Source organism: Dendrobates tinctorius, unplaced genomic scaffold, assembly GCF_039654945.1.
Source record: "Dendrobates tinctorius isolate UK_male_01 unplaced genomic scaffold, ASM3965494v1 ptg000045l, whole genome shotgun sequence".
NCBI lineage: Eukaryota > Metazoa > Chordata > Amphibia > Anura > Dendrobatidae > Dendrobates > Dendrobates tinctorius.
Window position 1 is genome coordinate 18,266,099 of NW_027361713.1, and position 22,434 is coordinate 18,288,532.

The 22,434-nt window shown below is 44.8% G+C and overlaps 1 protein-coding gene across 2 annotated transcripts in view; it reads right to left on the reverse strand.

The window, feature by feature from the left end:
• The window catches only part of ILRUN (inflammation and lipid regulator with UBA-like and NBR1-like domains), a 291,746-nt gene that overhangs the window by 203,912 nt on the left and 65,400 nt on the right, over nucleotides 1–22,434 (reverse strand). For both annotated transcript variants that reach the window (XM_073575633.1, XM_073575634.1), the window contains exon 2: nucleotides 4,754–4,908. In XM_073575633.1, the coding sequence (XP_073431734.1) occupies nucleotides 4,754–4,908 (155 nt within the window). The remainder of the gene's footprint in view (nucleotides 1–4,753; nucleotides 4,909–22,434) is intronic.

Sequence of the window (22,434 nt, forward strand, 5' to 3'; positions counted from 1 at the left end):
AAACCGCTGCGGAAACGCAGGAGATTTCACTACGTGTGCACATACCCTTAACTCTTGTTATATATTCAGTTGTGTAAGGTCATCTATATACACAGCCAATCCTGCAGAATATCTGTCCATTCTATCCCATGCATATACACCACATCTCTTTTCTCAGCCCCGTTTACAGCAGATCTCTCCTTTATGCTTCAAGTATTCACTGCTTTTCCTGCAGTAGATCACTAGATAGTTACCAACATACACTTACTGCTGATTCCTGGTAGGATCTCTGCACTATGATGGAGGCCCCGACTTTTTCCAGGACATCATCCCTCACAGTAGAAAAGACTTCTAGACACCGCAGATATGCTGACTGGATGCCAGCTGAGAAAGACTGCACTACGCAGGATCGACCAGGGTCCCCGGAACTACAGAATGGTTTCAGTGGACACTGGAGGGTAAATAGAGCCCAATTGTAATTCTGAACCATTTTACACAGCTTCCTGAGTTACTGTGAAGTTGTGTAAAAATGGATCAGAATTAAAAATGGGTTATACTGACACAAATGTGTTTGCTATTATAACACTATATTGTGATTTGGGGAATACCTACCGGTATTTAACCCCTTCACTCCCAAGGGTGGTTTGCACGTTCATGATCGGGCCAATTTTTACAATTCTAACCACTGTCCCTTTATGAGGCCATAACTCTGGAACGCTTCCATGGATCCGGGTGATTCTGACATTGTTTTCTCGTGACATATTGTACTTCATGATAGTGGTAAAATTTCATTTAAATAACTTGCGTTTATTTGTGAAAAAAACTGAAATTTGGCAAAAATTTTGAAAATTTCGCAATTTTCCAACTTTGAATTTTTAAATCTTCTTAAATCTTTGAATTCTTAAATCACAGAGATATAGCACACAAAAAAACTTGATAAGAAACATTTCCCACATGTTTACTTTACATCAGCACAATTTTGGAACCAAAATTTTTTTTTGTTAGGAAGTTATAAGGGTTAAAAATTGACCAGCGATTTCTCATTTTTGCAACACCATTTTATTTTTACGGACCACATCACATTTGAAGCCACTTTGAGGGGTCTATATGATAGAAAATACCCAAAAGTGACACCATTCTAAAAACTGCACCCCTTAACGTGCTCAAAACCACATTCAAGAAGTTTATTAACCCTTTAGGTGCGTCACAGGAATTTTTTGAATATTTAAAAAAAAAAATGAACATTAACTTTTTTTTCACAAAAAAAATACTTCAGGTTCAATTTTTTTATATTACCAAGGGTAACAGGAGAAATTGGACTGCAAAAGTTATTGTGCAATTTGTCCTGAGTACGCCGAGTACGCATGGCAGAGCTCAGAAGGGAAGGAGCGCCGTTTGACTTTTTCAATGCAAAATTGGCTGGAATTCAGAGCGGACGCCATGTCACGTTTGGAGAGCCCCTGATGTACCTAAACAGTGGAAACCCCCTACAAGTGACCCCATTTTGGAAACTAAACCACCTAAGGAACTTATCTAGATGTGTGGTGAGAACTTTGAACCCACAAGGGCTTCACAGAAGTTTATAATGTACAGCGGTACAAATAAAAAATCATTTTTTCCACAAAAATGATCTTTTCACCCCCAATTTTTATTTTCCCAAGGGTAACAGGACCCTAAAAGTTATTGTGCAATTTGTCCTGAGTAGGCTGATACCCCACATGTGGGGGTAAACCACTATTTGGGCGCATGGCAGAGCTCGGAAGGGAAGCAGCGCCATTTGACGTTTTTGGCTGGAATTGAGATCGGACACCATGTCACGATTGGAAAACCCCTGATGTACCAAAACAGTGGAAACCCCCACAAATAACACCATTTTGGAAATTAGACCCCCAAGGAACTTATCTAGATGAGTGGTGAGCACTTTGAACCCCCCAGTGCTTCACAGAAGTTTATAACACCCGGCGTGAAAATAAAAAATTCGTATTTTTTCCACAAACATGATCTTTTAGTCACCAATTTTTTTTTATTTTCCCAAGGGTACCAGGAGAAATTGGACCCCAAAAGATGTTGTCCAATTTGTCCTGAGTACGCCGATACCCCATATGTGGGAGAAAACTACTGTATGGGCACATGTCGGGGCTTGGAAGGGATGTAGTGACGTTTTGGAACGCAGACTTTGATGGATTGGTCTGCGGGTGTCATGTGCGTTTGGAGAGCCCCTGATGTACCTAAACTATTGAAACTCCCCACAAATGACCCCATTTTGGACACTAGACGCCCCACGGAACTTATCTAGATGTGTGGTGAGTACTTTGAACCCCCAAGGGCTTCACAGAAGTTTATAATGTCCGGGCATGAAAATAAAAAAATTGCATTTTTTCCACAAACATGATCAATTAGTTCCCAATTTTTTTTATTTTCCCAAGGGAAACAGGAGAAATTGAACCCCAAAAGTTGTTTTGCAATTTGTCCTGAGTAGGCTGATACCCTACATGTGGGGGTAAAACACTGTTTGGGCGCATGGCAGAGCTTGGAAGGGAAGGAGCACCATTTGACTTTTTCAACTCAGAATTGGCTGGAATTGAGATCAGACGCCATGTTGCATTTGGAGAGCACCTTATGTGCCCAAACAGTGGAAACCCCCAATTCTAACTCCAACCCTAACCCCAACACACCCTTAACCCTAATCTCAGCCCTAACCCTAGCCCTAACCCTAACGGGAAAATGGAAATAAATACATTTTCTTTTAATTTTATTATTTTTCCCTAACTAAGGGGGTGATAACGGGGGGGTTTGATTTACTATTTATGGCGGTTTTTATATTTGGCAGCTGTCATACGCTAAAAGACTCTTTTTATTGTAAAAATAGTTTTTGCATCACCACATATTGAGAGCTATAATTTTTCCGTATTTTGACCCACCGAGTCATGTGAGGTCTTATTTTTTGCGGGACGAGTTGACATTTTTATTGGTACCATTTTCGGGCACGTGACATTTTTTGATCGCTTTTTTATTCCGATTTTTGGGACGCAGAATGAACAAAAACCAGCGTATCATGAATTTCTTTTGGGGGGTGCGTTAACACCATTCCGCGTGCGGTAAAATTGATAAAGCGGTTTTATTCTTCAGGTCAGTACGGTTACAGCGATACCTCATTTAGGTCTTTTTTTATGTTTTGTCGGCTTTATGCAATGAAAACTTTTATATAAAAAATAATTATTTTTGCATCGCTTTATTCTGCGAGCTATAACTTTATTTTTTCACTGATGATGCTGTATGGCAGCTCGTTTTTTGCGGGACAAGAGGACGTTTTCAGCGGTACCATGGATATTTATATGCGTCTTTTTGATCACGTGTTATTGCACTTTTTGTTTGGCGGTATGATAAATTATTTTTTGCATCGTTTTTTATTTTTTAAGGGGTTCGCTAAAGGGGTTAACTAATGGGACAGTTTTATAGGGCAGGTCGTTACGGACGCGGCGATACCTAATGTGTACTTTTATTTTTTTTTATTTCCAAAAAATGGATTTATTGGGGGGATTTTTTTTTTTTTTTCCTAATTTATTTGGCGATTTTTTTAAAATTATTTTAACACTTTTTTTTTTTTTTTTTCTTTATTACATAGTCCCAGGTGGGAGATCACTGTCCTGTGACAGATCGCTAATCTGTCACATGACTGATCACGGTGACAGATCAGCGATCTGTCACAGGCACTGCTGCAGACTTCCTCATGCCTGCGCTTTGCAGGCACTGAGGAAGTCAGCTCCCTGCAGGCCCCGTCGCCATCTTGGATTCGGGGGCCTGCAGGGAAGGAGCCCCCCGCAGCAGCGCTGCACATTGCGCTGCCGTGGGGGGCTCAGGGAAGCACGGAGGGAGCCCCCTCCCTGCCGATGCTTCCCTTTAACCCCCGGTACACCGCGATCATGTTTGATCGCGGTGTGCAAGGGCTTAACGTGTCGGGGGCGGTCCGTGACCGCCCCTGACACATTGTGCCGGGTGTCTGCTGTTCTAATCAGCTGACACCCGGCCGCGATTAGCGGCGCTCACCACGTGGGCGCCGCTGATCACACTAGACGTACTATCCCGTCCATGGGCATAGGGGCCCGGGTCCCATGGATGGGATAGTACGTCTGATGTCAGAAAGGGATTAATGTAAAAAATTATACACTGCATAACTGATTTACACTGAAGTGGAGGGACTCGACTGATAGGATCTATGACTGCTTTAGTTTTGTGTCAGTTTTTAAAAGGCAAGAAAGTTCTGATACACGTTTTCTTCTGCTCTAAAAACAGACACAATGGGAATTGAGCTAGACCGACCAATAAATCATTGTCTCAGTTTTCATTTACATCAGGTATGCTACGAATCCATTAACAATAATTCTGTTTCTAAAAATGAAATAGACAAATGCAATGTTAAGACACAAGTATGAATATTTTAGCAATATGTTGTATTTCTATTAAACACACATATAATTAGTTGTAGTGTAATACAAAGACTTAATCCTGCAGATACGGCATAATCTTGGGCTGTAAGCTCCTTACTTCTCTCACTCTACTTACTGACAGATTTCTGCCTATTTCTCTGCATAGGAAAGCTATCAATCAGAAGGTAATGGGACTTCATTAAACTAATTAGAGTAGATTTAGCCGAAATTTAGCATATCCTAGCCACCGAAATGAGTATGCCTGTTACTACTGAATGATACTTTCAAAGTAACAAGTAGGCGATAGATTTCCTATAAAACACAGCAAACGTGGAAAATTCTATTACCTGTGTTCTGCACTCGCCAAGTTTTTGTAAAATGTGTATCAGGTGGTACAGATTCTCCTTCTCCAATAGTTACATCTTCTACAAATGACATGCAAGGGATGTTTACATTCGGGCTCTCAAAATCGTAATATGCTCCAATGGCTGCTTGTAGATTCCTAGAAACAAACAAAACATTAACAGATTCTGTGGAGCTTACATGTACACGAAGAGCAGGCACGAAAAGAATAAAGGAGAAGTAAACTAAGTGATCTAGAAACACGCAACTGTCTAATGTAAAATCATCGCTTTTTAAAAACTTATGCAAGGGGATTTCAAATTGTCACTTTCTCTTCAACAAACTGCATAAATCAATAGTACAAGTACCGTGAGATAGCGAACACACACACACTTATGTCTAGCCCCACCTGGTCTCCTGAACAAATCATTCATTTTGAAGATAGGCTAGTCCAAATGACTCAAAGTAAAAAACACTATAATGCCAGGTGAGCAAGGAAGGAGATGGCAAATTTCTACTGTATACAGCAGAGCAGGAATCCCACAAGTCTCTGAGAAGTCATTTATAGCGGTTAGTCTCCACGCACTAGCTCAGACATCTAAAAATTATATACAGAGTCAGCTGAGGGGAAAACTAGTGACAAAAACTAGGTGTAAGTTAAATAATGGCCAGAATTTGTATAGTTCCTCACGTATAAGTTAAATAATGGCCAGAATTTGTATAGTTCCTCACGTATGCTTTAAAGGGAACCTGTCATAAGGTTCAGGGGTAGACATGCTGTTGGTTAAACTTGTGCTGCTGCACAGGGTCCCAAGAGTTTAAGGAAATCTGTCAGCAGGATTATGCTATGTACACATGAACAAAAAAAAACATAAAAATAAGTATGTTACTAGACAAAGATTAAAGCAAAAAAAGTAAATAAAATTTAATTAAACATAAAAAAACATGAGGAAAAAAAAAAAAAAACAAAAGAAAAAAAAAGCCAGGGAAATGGGTATCCAAAAACAAAGGGAGATCCTAGGCCACAGAGGGACCAAAGGACAAAACTTGTGATGAGCGAGCATGCTCATGACTACGCATTACTCGCTCGAGCTTCAGTGTGATCGGGATGCTCATTACTCAGCAAGTATTTTTTTCATGTTCGAGTGGGAGCTCGTTCCTCGCATCTTTGGTGCTTGTTAGACAACCAATAAACATGTGGAGATTGCCTGCCAGTCACTGTAATGCCATAGTCATCTTGGTTATGGCATTACTGTGATTGGCTGGCTGTATGATGCCATGCTTACTGTATCCCGTACACAGGCAGAGTAGGGAGAGGTGCTGATGAGAGAGGGACAGAACTGTAGCTGTGAACAAGCCAGGAATTCAAACACATTTATATTTCAGTTAAGTACAACGACAGTCCTTCTTAGTGCTAATGCTAATCAATAGTAATACTGCCGTTAGCAGCACTTGGGGAGACATTGTGCTAAAGGGATAAAGTAGGACAGGAAAGGGTGAATTGTACATCCTTTATGCTGCAGCCTGCAAATGATACCAAAACCCCTTCTGAGGGATAATATTCTTTTTGCTCTTAATCCTGCAAATTGTTCTGAGCAGGGAAATATTATTCACCATTTTTACTGCGACTTTTGGGTGTCAAAGGCATAGTCAGACTTAGCTGGATCTCAATATCATTGCTATATTGCTCCTGCAGTGTAACCAAATCATCTGAGGCGTGCAAAAATATCCTGCAACTCTAATACTGCTATTTCTTTTCAGCAGCAAAAATTTTATATAGCATTTACTGTGCTCCAGTTATGCCTCAAAACAAAATAAATAGTTTGGTACGAAGTAGCATCGCTATATTGATACTGCAGTCTAAGAAGTCCATTTGAGCTGGGCCAATTTTCCTGCAAATGTAACACTGCAATGTTTTCTCAACAGGGAAACATATGCAATTTAAAATGCACACGGTACGTCGTAAGGGATGGGGAGGATGTGATGCTGATGTTGAGTGCAGAGGCTGAGGCCGTGGGTAAGGCGATTCTGTGCCTGCTGCTGGCACACAACACACACATACAGTGCCTTGCGTAAGTATTCGGCCCCCTGGAACTTTCAACCTTTTCCCACATATCATGCTTCAAATATAAGGATACCATATGTTAAATTTTTGATGAAGAATCAACAAGTGGAACACAATTGTGAAGTTGAACGAAATTTATTGGTTATTTTAAATTTTTGTAGAAATTCAAAAACTGAAAAGTGGGGCGTGCAATATTATTCGGCCCCTTTAACTCAATACTTTGTTGCACCACCTTTTGCTGCGATTACAGCTGCAAGTCGCTTGGGTTATGTCTATCAGTTTTGTACATCGAGAGACTGAAATTCTTGCCCATTCTTCCTTGGCAAACAGCTCGAGCTCAGTGAGGTTTGATGGAGATCGTTTGTGAACAGCAGTTTTCTGCTCTTTCCATAGATTCTCGATTGGATTCAGGTCTGGACTTTGACTTGGCCATTCTAACACCTGAATACGTTTGTGAACCATTCCATTGTAGATTTTGCTTTATATTTGGGATCATTGCCTTGTTGGAAGACAAATCTCCATCCCAGTGTCAGGTCTGTTGCAGACTCCAACAGGTTTTCTTCAAGAATGGTCCTGTATTTGGCTCCATCCATCTTCCCATCAATTTTAACCATCTTTCCTGTCCCTTCTGAAGAAAAACAGGCCCAAACCATGATGCTGCCACCACCATGTTTGACAGGGGGGATGGTGTGTTCAGGGTGATGAGCTGTGTTGCCTGTATGCCAAACATTGTTTGGCATTGTTGCCAAAAAGTTAAATTTTGGTTTCATCTGACCAGAGCACCTTCTTCCACATGTTTGGTACCTCTCCCAGGTGGCTTGATGCAAACTTTAAACAACACTTTTTATGGATATCTTTGAGAAACGGCTTTCTTCTTGCCACTCTTCCATAAAGGCCAGATATGTGCAGTGTACGACTGATTGTTGTAATATGGGCAGACTGTCCCACCTTAGCTGTAGATCTCTGCAGTTCATCCAGAGTGATCATGGGCCTCTTGGCTGCATCTCTGATCAGTCTTCTCCTGGTTTGAGATGAAAGTTTAGAGGGACGGCTGGGTCTTGGTAGATTTGCAGTGGTATGATACTCCTTCCATTTCAATAAATCGCTTGCACACTGCTCCTTGGGATGTTTAAAGTATTGGAAATAATTTTGTATCCAAATCAGATTTTAAAATTCTCCACCACAATATCAAGGACCTGCCTGTTGTGTTCATTGGTCTTCATGATGCTCTCTGTGCATCAAACAGAACCCTGAGACTATCACAGAGCTGGTGCATTTATATGGAGACTTGATTAGACACAGGTGGATTATATTTATCATCATTAGTCATTTAGGACAACATTGGATCATTCAGAGATCCACAATGAACTTCTGGAGTGAGTTTGCTGCACTGAAAGTAAAGGGGACGAATAATACTTTCGCAAGGCACTGTACATCATGTTGATCTAGCTTACTGGCCCACTTTGAAGGGGGGGTATGGAAAACCACTCTTGAAACCATACCAGTGTGAAAAGGTTGTTGGATGGATAGCAAATAATGCTTCCAGTCACTTTGCCAGCACCACCCTGTCTACCACATGGCCCGTGCTTCCGAACCACATAATACTCACCCTAATCCTCTTTCCTCCCACAGTGCAGAGTACCTGAAGGCAAGTGATCACACACTTGGAGACTCCGAAGAGCTGGTCACATTTCTATTTATAGATTTTAGCCTCTCCTCCTTCGTTTCAAGAGGGAAATAAGGAGATAGCATGTGGCGACAACCAAATAATTGAGAACCGACACTTACAAGGCGGCAATGGTGGGAAAATGCAATTACTGTCGTAAGTAGTGGATGATGAGACACAATTGCCAACAAGTGGTGTTGTTACGTCAGCAAGTCATGAGGAGGACAAGGGTGAGGAAGTGGAAGACGAGGTGGTGGACGATGAAGTCACTGATCCAACCAGGGAAGGTGATGTGCAGAGCAAGGACAGCAGCACCCAGGGGGAAGTGTCTGCAGCACCATAACAGGCAGGAAGGGTCAGTGAGATGGCCAGAGACACAAGGCGGACTAATGTTTCTCAGAGCACAAACACTGTTGAAGTTGCCAAGCCAAAGGTTAGGTGTTCCCGAGTCTGGTACTTTTTTTTATAGACAGTGCAGTTAACTCAAAACAGTTCATTTGCAACACCTGCTATGCCAGCATCAACAGGGACAGCACAACTACCAGTCTGACCACCATCAGTATGCTCAGGCATATGCAAGCATAGCACCCGACTACTTGGGCAGAATACCAGGGTCCAGAAACACAATCTGTGGGTGATAATACTGCCTCTTCCCATATTCTGTGTGCACACCAATTCTCTGTTCATGATGTAGACGAAGATGACTCCCACCCTACAAAGGGCATTGCATACTTGCAACCACGTACCATAGCAGCGTTCAGTTGTACCTACCCCAGTTGTAGGGAACGCAATCGCAAATACGCAGCCATCCACCCACAGGTCACAATACTAAATAGCCACATTTCTAGACTGCTTGCCCTGGAAAAGTTTCCATTTAGGTTTGTGGAAATGGACGCTTTCCACATTTTTATGGCAGCGGCGTCCTTTGGTACCCAGCTGCCACTATTTATCCTGGTATGCCGTCCTCGCCTTATACAAGCACGTGTTCCATAACATCAGTCATGCTCTGAACAAAGCTGTTAGTGGGAAGGTCCACTTAAACACGGACAACTGGACAAGTTATTGTGGCCAGGAAGGCTACATTTCCCTGATGGCACACTGGGTACACATTTTGGAAGCCGGGATCCAGTCGGATCCTGGGATGGAACACGTGCTACCGATACCGAGGATTGCTGGCCCTGATTCTATCAGGTTTGCCCCTATCTTCCACAGCAGATCATGCACCTCCTCTTAATCACCCTCCATCTCAGAAACGTCAACATCAGTCGCACGCTGGAAGAACGGCAGCACTGCATCGGCCAAGCGCCAGCAAGCTCTGCCGAAGCTAATCTACTTAGGTGACTAACCACAAACCGCCAAGGAGTTGTTGAAAAGGTCTAACAAACCACACTGATTCGTGGCTCTCGCCCCTGAATATACAACCAAGCATGGTCATGTGTTACAATGGCCGTAACCTGGTAACAGCTCTGAGGCTTTGCAACCTCACACACGTGCCATGCCTGGCCCATGTGCTCAACCTAGTGGTTCAGTGTTTTCTCAAAACCTACCCAGGTGTGTCTGAACTACTTGTGAAAGTATTACGCATGTGTCCATTTCCGCATGTCCGCTACAGCTACCGCCACCCTGGCTGCGCTCCAGTGACATTTGCAACTACCATCTGGTATGCGATGTCACCATGAGATGGAACTCAACATTACATAAGTTAGCAAGGCTTTGTGAGCAGCAGAGGGCAGTAGTTCAATACTAGCTACATAATGCCCTTCGGTATTCCGGTCAGACTCCGCACATAAGAGCTGTTCAGTGGGCACAGATGTCAGACAAATCTTTAAGGATTCGACCGATATGGTGAGCGGCGATGACGCCATAATAAGAGTCACCATCCTGCTTCTGTCTATTGATATGTCCGCTGCTCAAAATTAAAGAGGCTTTGCAGGTGGAGCAAGATGAGATGGAGCAAAAACTTATACAGGGGATGCCCTTTATAGCCAAGTCCCATCTCATCTTCTCAACGTGGACTGGGTGATGAGGAGGAGGAGGAGGAACAGGAGCTGGTTGCCTCTGCTACAGATTGTAATATCAACAACATCTTAATCCAGTCTGTTCTGTGTAGATCGCCTGAAGACAAGGAGGATAACAACTTGGACAGTCGCCCTCTTGGTGGAGACAGGAAAGTCTAGGCTGTTGGCAGTCTGGATCACATGGCTGAGTTTATGGTCCGATGCTATTTACGTGACCCTTGCTTTGAACGCACTTTGGCCAACAATTACTGTCTGGTCACCCTTCTAGACCAACGCTACAAGGAGAACTTTCCATCTCTCTTGCTTGTGGCGGAAAGGTCTAATAAAATGTTGTAGTAAAAGAAGACCCTAGTTGAAGAATTATTTAAAAAATTACCACCTGACAATGCTAGTGGCAGAGGTCACAATTCCTTGGACAACCAAGGAGTGGAGATTAGTGAGACACACATCAGATGAAACAAAGGCAGGGGAACACTCAAAAGTTTGGGCCAGTTTTCTCAGATCCTCCCAGCACGGGGTAGACTGAAAATGAGGAGAAAGTTTTGGAAGACACTGAAGGAGTGCCTTGGAGTACCTTGCTGACCGTACCAGCGTCCTCCATGATTCATCTGTGCATTACAAATATTGGGTATCCAAGCTGAACAAATGGCATAAATGGTCTCTCTATAGTGTGGAGGCCCATGTGCCTGGCAACTGAAAATACTGACAAGCTGATTTATCAAAATGAACAAGGGTTGGATTGGGCCAGACTACTTTACATCACTAGATGACAGCAGCGGAACAATGTCAAATCCAGTAGGGTTTTTATTGTTTCTGGTCTTTTCTCATGTACCCTTCCCATCTAATCATGGGTATAAGCTTTAGGACTTTGTTTTTTTGTGTCGTCCTCCTCCTCCACCACCACCACCATATAAACAGAGAAATCATGCTACCTTTTCTATGAATTTTTTTAAGGGTGTTTATGATGCCCACCTTAATTTTTAGAGGCCTACTTTGAACATTCTTTGATATACATGTACACTGCTCAAAAAAATAAAAAGGGAACACAAATACCACATCCTAGATATCTCTGAATGAAATATTCCAGTTGCAAATTTTTATTAATTGCATAGTGGAATGTGTTCAGAACAATAAAACAATTATCAATGTAAATCAAAAAGAATATCCCATGGAGGACTGGATTTGGAATGATACGCAAAATCAAAGTGGAAAATCAAATTACAGGCTGATCCAACTTCAGTGGAAATGCTTCATGACAAGGAAAAATGATAATTACTTACCGGTAATTTGATTTTCCAGAGCCATGACAGCACCGCAGGCATGAGAGATGGTATCCGCCCCCAGGAAACCTGTAGCAGAGACATAAGAAGGGGGCGGCACCTCTCTTCCTCAGTTTGTTTCAGAGTATGCAAAGGTAACCGCCTTATTAGTTTACATACATGTTATATAACAGTGTCACTAATATTCACCTTATTTTTCCTTTATTTTTTTTATATATTTTTTCACATAGATTTACATATCCAGATACAAATTTTCTGGTGCACCACACAACCATCACCAAGGTAGGGCGGGAACAATGCGGTGCTGTCATGGCTCTGAAAAATCAAATTACCGTTAAGTAATTATCATTTTTTCCCTTCCCCATGACAGCACCGCAGACATGAGAGTAAAGATAGTATAGACTCCTAGGGTGGGACAACAGCAGACAACACTTTTCTCCCAAAGGCCAGATTTGAGGGCCCTAGGTCTAGTCTATAGTGTCGGAAGAAAGTGGATGGTGAGGACCATACTGCTGCTTTACAGATCTGCTCAACCGAAGCATTTGCCCTTTCAGCCCAGGACGTGGCTATGGCTCTCGTAGAGTGAGCTGTTACACCCAGTGGGGGAGTCTGATCTAAAGAAGAATATGCCAGTGCAATACCCATACGTAGCCATCGTGCAATTGTTGATTTTGAAGCTTTCTTACCCCCGTTTGTCCCCTGAAAGGACTGTCGCCATGATTTTGAGGCTTCTATATATTGAAGCAGGCAACATCTGACATCTAGGCAATGGAAGGTTTTCTCTCCCTGGGATTTGGACAAAACGAGGGCAAAATTATCTCCTGCTCCCTGTGGAATTTGGAATTTACCTTCGGTAGGAAGGCCGGATCAGTTTTTATGATCACTATCATCCAAAAAGGTGGTATATGGTGGATTTACAGATATTGCCTGCAGCTCGCAGACACGACGAGCTGAGGTTAGGGCCACCAGGAGTACTGTTTTTAGCGTTAGCGCCTTTATTGAGATGGAAGCAATAGGCTCAAATGGAGACATTGTCAGTGCCCTTAATACTAAATTTAGATCCCAGGGAGCTACTTTAGATGTTAATTTTGTGGGCCTGGATGTAAAGGAGGCCCGAATGAATCTATAGATCCATGGGTGATCAGCCAGTTTTTGATCAAACAACGCACCCAGGGCCAATACCTGCACTTTTAGGGGGCTTATGGACAGTCCTTTTTCCAGTCCTTTCTGGAGGAACTCTAGGATCTTTTATTGGTATTTTCTGGGCTGTCCCAGTCCATTGTCGGCCCGTGAGCTGCAAGAATTTTTCCCAAATTTTTTGGTATTTACGTGAAGTTACCTCCTTTCTGCTAGCGAGCAGGGTGGTTACTAACGGGACTGAGAACCCTTTTTCTAGAAGGAGTCCCCTCTCAAGTTCCACGCAGTGAGATGCAGCCTGTGAACCCTGGGGTGTTCTACTGGGCCCTGGTATAGCAGATTCGGGGTATCTGGGAGGATCCATAGGTCCGAGATAGACATGCATCTGAGCCATGTGAACCATGCCCTTTTTGGCCAGAAGGGCGCAACCAGGATTATTCGAGCTTTGTCCTGTCGGATCTTTTTCAAGACTACTGGAATCAATGGAAACGGGAGGCAACGCATAGGCCAGACGAAATTATCACCGGTGTAGTAGTGAATCCACCCCCTCAGGTTGCTCTCTTGGATTTAGGGAGTAGAACCTGTCCACTTTTCGATTTTCCCTGGTAGCAAACAGGTCTACTTCTGGTGTGCCCCAGGCAGCGCAGATTTCTCCAAATATTTTTTGACTTAGGGACCATTCTCCCTGGTGTAGTACATGACGGCTTAAATAATCAGCCAGATAATTGTCTGTCCCCTTTAAATGTGTACCCGATAAGGACAGAAGATTGTTTTCCGCCCATGCGAATAATTCCCTGGCCTCTGCCATAAGGGTTGCTGACCTTGTACCCCCTTGTGTTTATGTATGCTATGACCTTGTTGTTGTCGGATAATATGGTGACATGTCTCCCTTGCACTTCTCGCTTTACTAGGGGAAGGGCACGCCTCACAGCCGCCAGTTCTTTTAGATTTGAGGATGCATCCCTCATTCCGAGTTCCCACTGGCCCTGTAGGGTTCGTTTCTCTATGTGTGCCCCCCAACCACTCGGACTTGCGTCCGTAGTTTTGAGTAGTCCAGGGCACTGATCTGTTTAAGTTTTCGGTGCTCAGCCACCATTTTAATGACTCCTGCACTTGAGGTGAGAGAATGATCTCCCGATTTAAATTGGAGGGACCCTTCTCCTGCTCGGATAGGATCTGCCACTGTAGTGCTCTCGTATGGGCTTGTGCCCACCGGACCACTGGGATTGTTGCTGTTAACGTGCCCAGGAGCGACATTGCCTCTCTTACTGATATGGCTCAACCGGATTGTATCCGTTGTATTTTTTGCTGGATAGCCCCAACTTTCCTTTCTGGAAGAATGCACTGCTGTTTTAATGAGTCCAATTGAATTCCAAGGAATTCTTGTGACTGCACTGGAGTTAATTTGGATTTTTTTTAGATTGATCATCCAGCCTAACCTGGTTAATGTTTCCAGGACCTTTGTAACTGCATTTTCGCAATTTTGCTTGTCGTTTGCTATGACAAGGAAATCGTCTAGATAGGGTATCAACAGGATATTTTCCCTTCTTATAAAAGACGCTATTTACCCGATGATTTTTGTAAATATACGAGGGGCCACTGATACCCCGAAGGGTAGGCACTGGTACTGTAGATGAGTGAGGACTTGAGCAATCTCTACTACCAATCTTAAGATATTGTTGATGTTCCCCCCATATTGGGACATGGTAATAGGAGTCAGTAAGATCTATTACTGCCATGTAGCAACCCGGGTCGAGTAGCTTCACTGCTGACCCCAAGGTCTCCATTTTGAATTTCTCTGTTCTGATGTATTGGTTCAGGGTTTTGAGATTGAATATTGTTCTTAGTGACCCGTCTGGTTTTGGCGTGAGGAACAGAGTGCTGTAAAACACTTTCCCTACTTGATGCCATGGTACTTTTATTAGTATCTCCTTTTGCAAGAGGAGCTGAATCTCCTTTTCTACCGTGGCCTGATTCTTTTTGGCTACCCGGGTGACTTTTACTCTTTGAGGTGGAAGGCTTAGAAAACTTAGTCATAGGCCCTCGGCTAACAGGTCGGTTACCCACTTTGAGGCGGGCAATGCTACCCATTGATGGACAAAGAACCGAAGTCTTCCCCCAACCGCCCTGGCGTCATTGCTTAGTATCGGGTCTCGGGGTGGTTTTACTAAAGAGGAATCCTTTCTCTTTTCCCCTCCAGGGTCTGCCCTGCGTGGTTCTATCGTCTGGCCGCCCTCGGCTCCCTCTGTTCCCTGCTCCACGAAAGGACGAGCGAGCTTCAGCCCACCGACGCCTATGGAAGGGGGGGTGGAAGCAGTTTTTTCTTATCTGACGCTTTTTCTAAAATTTCGTCCAATGCTTTCCCAGTTATTGACCCTCACACGGGACGGCGCAGAGTTTAACCTTTGACTGGAAGTCTGCCGACCAGTTTTTTAACCAAAGTGCTCTGCGGCCTGAATTTGAAAGGGCGCATGCATGGGCGGCACCTCGGACGGAATCTACTGCGGTGTCAGCCAGGAATCCCGCTGCCTTCTGTAGGGAAGGTATTGCCTCCAGCAGTGTCTCCCTTGGGCATTTATTCTTAATTTGGTCACTTAATTCGTCTAACCACTTGACCATAGCACGCGCTGTACAAGTGGCGGCCACCCCCGGCTTGAATGACCAAGCCGATGCTTCCCAAACAGATTTTAGAAAAGCGTCTCTTGTCAAGGGGATCTTTTAAAGGCGCTCATGTCCTCAAATGGCAATGTTATTCCCCTGGATGTACTAGCAATGGCGTCATCTAGTCTGGGATCTTTTTCCCCATTTATCGCATAACTCCTCATAAAACGGGTATTTACGTTAGAGCGTCTGCGGTATGGACATTTTTTTGTTGGGTTTCTTCCATTCCCTCTTGATCAAATTTAACAGGTTATCATGGAAGGGAAAAACCCTACGTTTTTTCCCCTCAAGATTGCTAAACATAGCATCTTGAATTGACTTTGGCTCTTTTGGTGTTTCAAGCCCCATTGTGGACCTTACAAGCTTTAGTTATTTCCCAATGTCCTCAGATAGGAAATATGGACGACCCTTTTCCTCGTCCGAGGAGTCCAGGTCTGAGTCCGAGGGCCCTATCTCCCCTTGTTCTTCCTCAGACTCTGTCAGTAGTTATTTCTGTGGGAGGGAGGAGGAGGTGGGGGCGGGGGTGAAGCAGGAGTTATATCGGAGCCAAGTGTAGTCTGCTCCTTTAATTCATCTTTTACCGTCGACTTTACTTGATCCCGGATCATAGTTTTAATACTGTGCAGCAGGGATGGTGACTCTTTGGCCACTGTTTTTTTAATGCACGAGCGACAAAGTCGCTTCTCATAAGATTTAGCTAGGGCCTTTTTGCATAGTGCACATTCCTTGTTCTTTTGCTTTGATGTGGCCTTTCCCTTCAGAAGACATACATAGGGCAGTTGTTAATATATTGTGCTGCCTTACATAGGCACTCGGCCGGCCCTCTGGGTACCCCGGTAGCCGGTGGCTCTTCCTCTTGTGTGCGCATCTCGCCTTCAGGATCCATCTGTGCATCTGCTCCGGAGCCTGCGTGCAGCCTCTCAGGGACCAGTGGCACCTGCCTTGCCTCCCTTTTTATGGAGGAGCGGTGCGCACTTCTGGGACCGCTCCCGCCCGGAAGTGCCCAGTAAACCGCTCCGCTGGCGTGTGACGTCACTTCCGGTGCGACCCCGGAAGCCGTCGCCACTCAGTCTGCGCCAGCGTCGTGGTGGCCACGCCTCCCCCGGCCCAGCCTCCCACTGGAGCGGCCGCCGGGGAGTCTCACGAGGAGGACACCGCTCACAGCGCCCACCGAGCTGGGCTGACAGGCGCACGCCACCGCGCCTCGCTGCCATCGTCTCCCCGCGGACCTCGGCCTCCTGACCGGACGACATCAGAGGGGGATCCCTCCAGAGATACGGACTCTGCCCCAGGCATCCGCCTGCCGGAAACAGGAAACCAAACTGAGGAAGAAAGGTGCCGCCCCCTTCTTATGTCTCTGCTACAGGTTTCCTGATTCCTGGGGGCGGATACCATCTCATGTCTGCGGTGCTGTCATGGGGAAGGGAAAAAGATGCTCAGTATTGTGTGTGGCCTCCACGTGCCAGTATGACCTCCCTACTGTACAACACCTGGGCATGCTCCTGATGAGGCGGCGGATGGTCTCCTAAGGGATCTTCTCCCAGACCATGACTAAAGCATCCGCCAACTCCTGGACAGTCTGTGGTGCAATGTGACGTTCATAGATGGAGCGAGACATGATGTCCCAGATGTGCCCAGTCGGATTCAGATTTGGGGAACGGGCTGGCCAGTCCATAGCTTCAATGCCTAGCAGTCTGTGCAAGCTGAAGATATGGATGAACTCTTTATGCATCAAATGGCCAAGTTCTCCAAAAAATATGACAGTTGTTATGGGAGATTTCAACTATACTCACATTTGTTGGGAATCTCTCTCATGCAAAACTAACAGGTGAAGGAAATTCTTATCCTCTCTTGCTGACAACTTTATCTTCCAAAAGGTAAGTGATAAAACAAGGGGAACTGCTACCATGGATCTAATCCTTATAAACAGGGAGGAAAAGGTTGAGGAAGTAAAAAAGGCTGGGACCCTAGGAGGTAGCGACCATGCTATTTTAGAATTTTGGATAACTAGAGGAGGAAGACCTGTGAAGACTCAGACGTCAAGGTTAGATTTTAGGCTGGTTTCACATTAGCATTTAATCGCGCAGCGCATCGTGCTCTATCGGGCGCATGCGCAATGCTCTCCTATCTTCAACTTGGCGGGTGCATGGTCTAGCGTTGCACGTGTTCATCATTTTTTGTTCCGTCCAACCTTGTCAAAAAAGCTCTGCACGTCTGCGCTTTTGAGTAAACAATGTCTAGACACTTGTTTAACCCCCCCCCACCCCACAAGAAACATTATTTGGGAGGAGTGTAGATAAAAGGTGTCTGCACTGTCAGGCCACTACTCTACAGACAGCCTGCAAGAGACAAGAGCCATATTTGGATCAGAGCTGCATCATCAAGAATGCGAATATTCTTAAATCTAATGTCTGCCTGTCCTGTCCTTTGTATTATGTACAATTTTTTTTTTTTAATTGCAGCATGTCTTCTGATCGGAATACCTTCCTGCCTTTGGGTAAGTAGTATAGCTGCTGCATCTACAAATGTGTAATAATTTTTGTTCTTTTCCAGACATCGGACACTGTCAGAGGCCTAACAGCGGGAGCACCCAAGTCGCGGCGCAGAGACGTAATGTAAGTATAGACTGACTTTGAATGTCCCCCTTTTTTTTTTTTTTTAAAATGTATTTTTTCTCTTCCTTTTTTTCTGTCCTGTTTTTCATATTCTTTCTTATTTTCTGTAGCTTTTTTTTATCTTTTTCATTCACAAATATTACCAAGATTATAATGTATTTTTTTTCTAAGTTCCACAACGGGATGAAGACGACATCTATCTGGACGAGGCCCTGATCCTCCTGGTCCAGAAGCGTGTCCCGTTGTGGGATAACCGTGACCAGCAGCACAAGGACAATGTGGTGACCCGGAGGCTCTGGAATGAGGTGGTCGCAGAGATGATGGATGGCTGGGACAGCGCCTCTCCAATTGTCAAAAAGGCATTTAAGTATTTCAGTGCTCTGTGATGCCGCAGTGACTATTGTCCTTGATGACACTGTTGTGTTTCCTGGTAGATATATTCTAGCATGAAACAGTGTTATCATGGTCAACAGTGACTGCATTGTGTATTGGATTGCTGTATTGTGCTGCAGTCACTATTGTCCTTGATGACACTGCTGTGTTTCCTGCTAGATATATTCTAGCATGAAACACAACAGTGTTATCCTTGTCAACAGTGTCTGCATTGTGTATTGTATTGCTGCATTGTGCCGCATTGACTATTGTCCCTGATGACACTTGTGTTTCCTGCTAGAAAATATCTAGCATGAAACACAATTGTGTTATCATAGTCAACAACCAGTGCATTGTCCATTGAATTGTTTTGTGATGCCGCATTGACTGTTTGCCATGTTCACTCACGTGTGTGAGATAACACAGATTTTGCCATCAGTGCATTGTATAATTTTTTTCGTTTTTTTTTTCCCCAACAGTGAACAAAGTCCAAACACGTTGGCGCTCGATGAAGGACAGCTTCAACAGTGATGTTTGTGCTGAGGGACAGGTTCGCAGTGGTTCAACGGCAAGGACCTGAGGAAAATACCGGTATCATCGGGAGTTGGCATTCCTAAGACTGGTCCTTGCCACCAGAGCATAAGTATTTTTGTTTTAATCTGTGCTTTCCTATTCCACAGCAGTTGGTTCTTGTAAATGCATGATAATGTTTTTCTTTTCTTTCCGCAGCACCCTGCAACCTGTCCCTGGAGCGGTCCTTCATCGGACGACCTCGGACCCGTCCCAGCCATCCGACAGCCAGGAAGCATCTTGCAGGTCAGCAACACAGACATCTGGTGACCAGGAAGCTGGTCAATCAGGTGTTCCCCTGTCCCAGGTCTCTGGTTATGCGGGCACTTCCCACCAGCGGCAGAGGGCCTCGGACAGGAACGTCATGCCCGAGTTCATGCACTTGGGCTCGGTCTTTCAGACGAGCCTCAAGGTGCTGTCAGACAGAGTGGAAAGCGGTTTTTCCCCAATGGAACGTTTTACCCACATGGAGCACCACTTCCACTCTGTCGACATTCGCCTTGACCGTCTGGAGGCAGTTCTCAACAGACCAGCGCACCATTTTTTCAACAAAATTGAACGGGCCATGGCGGAACACTTTAGTCCTGATCAACAGCTGCATGTTATGCAGGCCTGCAACAATGCTTACTTGCAGGCTATGCAGCAGAATCAGTATGGGCAGCAGTCAGTGGTGTCTTTTTCAAATGTGCCACCGACTCGCCTCACCACACTACAGACTTCTGCTGCATACCACTGCACAGCCACCTGCATTCCAAGCCAATCCGGACACCACTACACCACACCAATGCAGTGCTGCTGGACACTCCATCGCCGTCACCACCATGGCAAGCGCTGCTCCTGTATGGAGCACCACCGCCGCCACCGCTCCACCTGCTCAATCTGCTTGTAGCACCGCCACAGCTCCACCTGCTTGGACCACCGCCACCACACAACCTGCTTGGACCACTGCCACCGCTCCACCTGCTTGAACCACTGACAATCCTCCTGCTAGGAGCACCGCCAACACTCCTCCTAGCAGCACCACAACTGCTCCACCTGCTTGGAGCACAGACAACGATCCTGCTAGGAGCACCGCCAGCGATACTCCTCCTTGGAGCACCGCCACCACTCCTCCTGGTAGGAGCACCACCCCCGCCACCACAGAGCATCATAAGCAGAGGGGTGATCCCCATTCCCTCTTTGTGCAAAGTCACCCAACTTCAACCCGTTTCAGCCAGCCAACAAGGTCAAAAGGGTCACACACTGCAAAAAGGTCCAGGCAGGAGACTCCAGGACAATGGAGAGAAAAAAAAAAAAAAAAAAAAAAAAAATCAAAAACTTTGTCTGCCCCTCCCCCCTTTCCTCCTACTGTGTCTGAACCTGCCTCCAGTTCCATCCCTGAGCTCCCTTCCCCCACTACTTTCGTCGCCCCTTCCCCGCCTTCCAGCCGTTCCAAGTCTCTCCACACCCCCAAAGTAGCACAATCTTCCCCCAAACGTCGTCCCCAAGAAAAATGTTTTGATATTATTTGATTTTGTTTTAAATAAATGTGAAATTCTGGTTTCCCCTAATACGGTTTGATTAATGTGTCTTTCGCCGCCTATACACACTGCGCCGTACACTTTGCGTTTTTGCCACCACACAGCTCCATTACTGACACATTTCTTGTGTCAGTCCTGGAGATGTGTACTCAAAAACACAAATATATGACTTGTATTTTCACCACCAGTCTCTTCAGTCTGCTAATATTGCATAGACTGAATAGAGCAGTGATGGGCAACCTTTGGAGCTTGGGGTGTCAAAATTCTCCAAAAAACAAAGCATAACTTGGGTGGTGTGTCACTTCGAGAAAAAACCCCCATAATTTTGCGATATTGATAGTTTAAATAACAAAAATGTATATGCACCCATATCACAGGCCCTCCCTCTCCCAGCCTCCCCCTCACTTATCTCAGTAATGCTTGTTTATTTAACAATCCACGACACCCCAGGGCCCAGTAGATTGGATGATGTTGCTGGTTATAACCGTTATGCAGTTGCTGGTAATCACAAGTGGCCCCCAGAGATGCGATCTGCGGCAATCCGCTTCTCCCTGCTGTGCTCCACCGGCCAGAAGTGAGGGCTCCTAGCGGCCTAACAGGAAGTAGCAGAACTAGACGCGCTCTCTAGTGTTCTGTTTTTTTGGCCTACAGACCTCCGGCACAAAGTTGCTACACGCGGCCGCATACAGAGAAGTATGGGGCTGCAGTGTAGATTCTACACTGCAGCCCCATACTTCTCTGTATGCGGCCGCGTGTCAGCGAAAATGGCGGCCGCGTGTCAGCGAAAATGGCGACGCGTGTCATAGGTTCGCCATCAGGGGAATAGAGGATGGTGTTGAGTGCAAGGCATATCTATTGTTACCTTGCCAGGTATCATAAAAAGTTAATTGAAGATGGTGTGTTTTTACCATCATCTTTTAACTATTTGTGACACAAGGCCAGGGGATTCTAGATATACCTTGTAATTAACCACATCCTCTATTCAGTGTGTGGTTAATAAACTAAGGAGATGATGGGGAAAATACACGTCATATCTACAATACCCTGGCCTCGTATCCAAACTATTTATCACACCTGGCCTTGTGAATACACATGAGTAAACCTGCAGCGTCGCTTCAGTGTGCATTATCCATTTCACGCAGACTGGAGTGATGCTGCAGTTTAACTCATATCGTTAGGTCCATATATATTTGGACAGAGACATTTTTCTAATTTTGGTTCCAGAATGAATTTTGGTTCTACAATGAATTTTAAACAAAACAATTCAGATGCAGTTGAAGTTCAGACTTTCAGCTTTCATTTGAGGGTATCCACATTAAAATTGGATTAAGGGTCTAGGAGTTTCAGCTGTTTAACATGTGCCACCCTGTTTTTAAAGGGACCGAAAGAAATTGGACAATTGACTCCTAGGCTATTTCATGGACAGGTGTGGGTAATCCCTTCGTTATGTCATTCTCAATTAAGCAGATAAAAGACGTAGAGTTAATTTGAGGTGTGGTGCTTGCATTTGGAAGGTTTTGCTCTGTAGGAAACATGCAGTCAAAGGAGCTCTCCATGCAGGTGAAACAAGCCATCCTTAAGCTGCCAAAACAGGAAAAACCCATCCGAGAAATTGCTACAACATTAGGAGTGGCAAAATCTACAGTTTGGTACATCCTGAGAAAGAAAGAAAGCACTGGTGAATTCATCAATGCAAAAAGACCTGGGCGCCCACAGAAGACAACAGTGGTGGATGATCGCAGAATAGTCTCCATGGTGAAGAGAAACGCCTTCACAACAGCC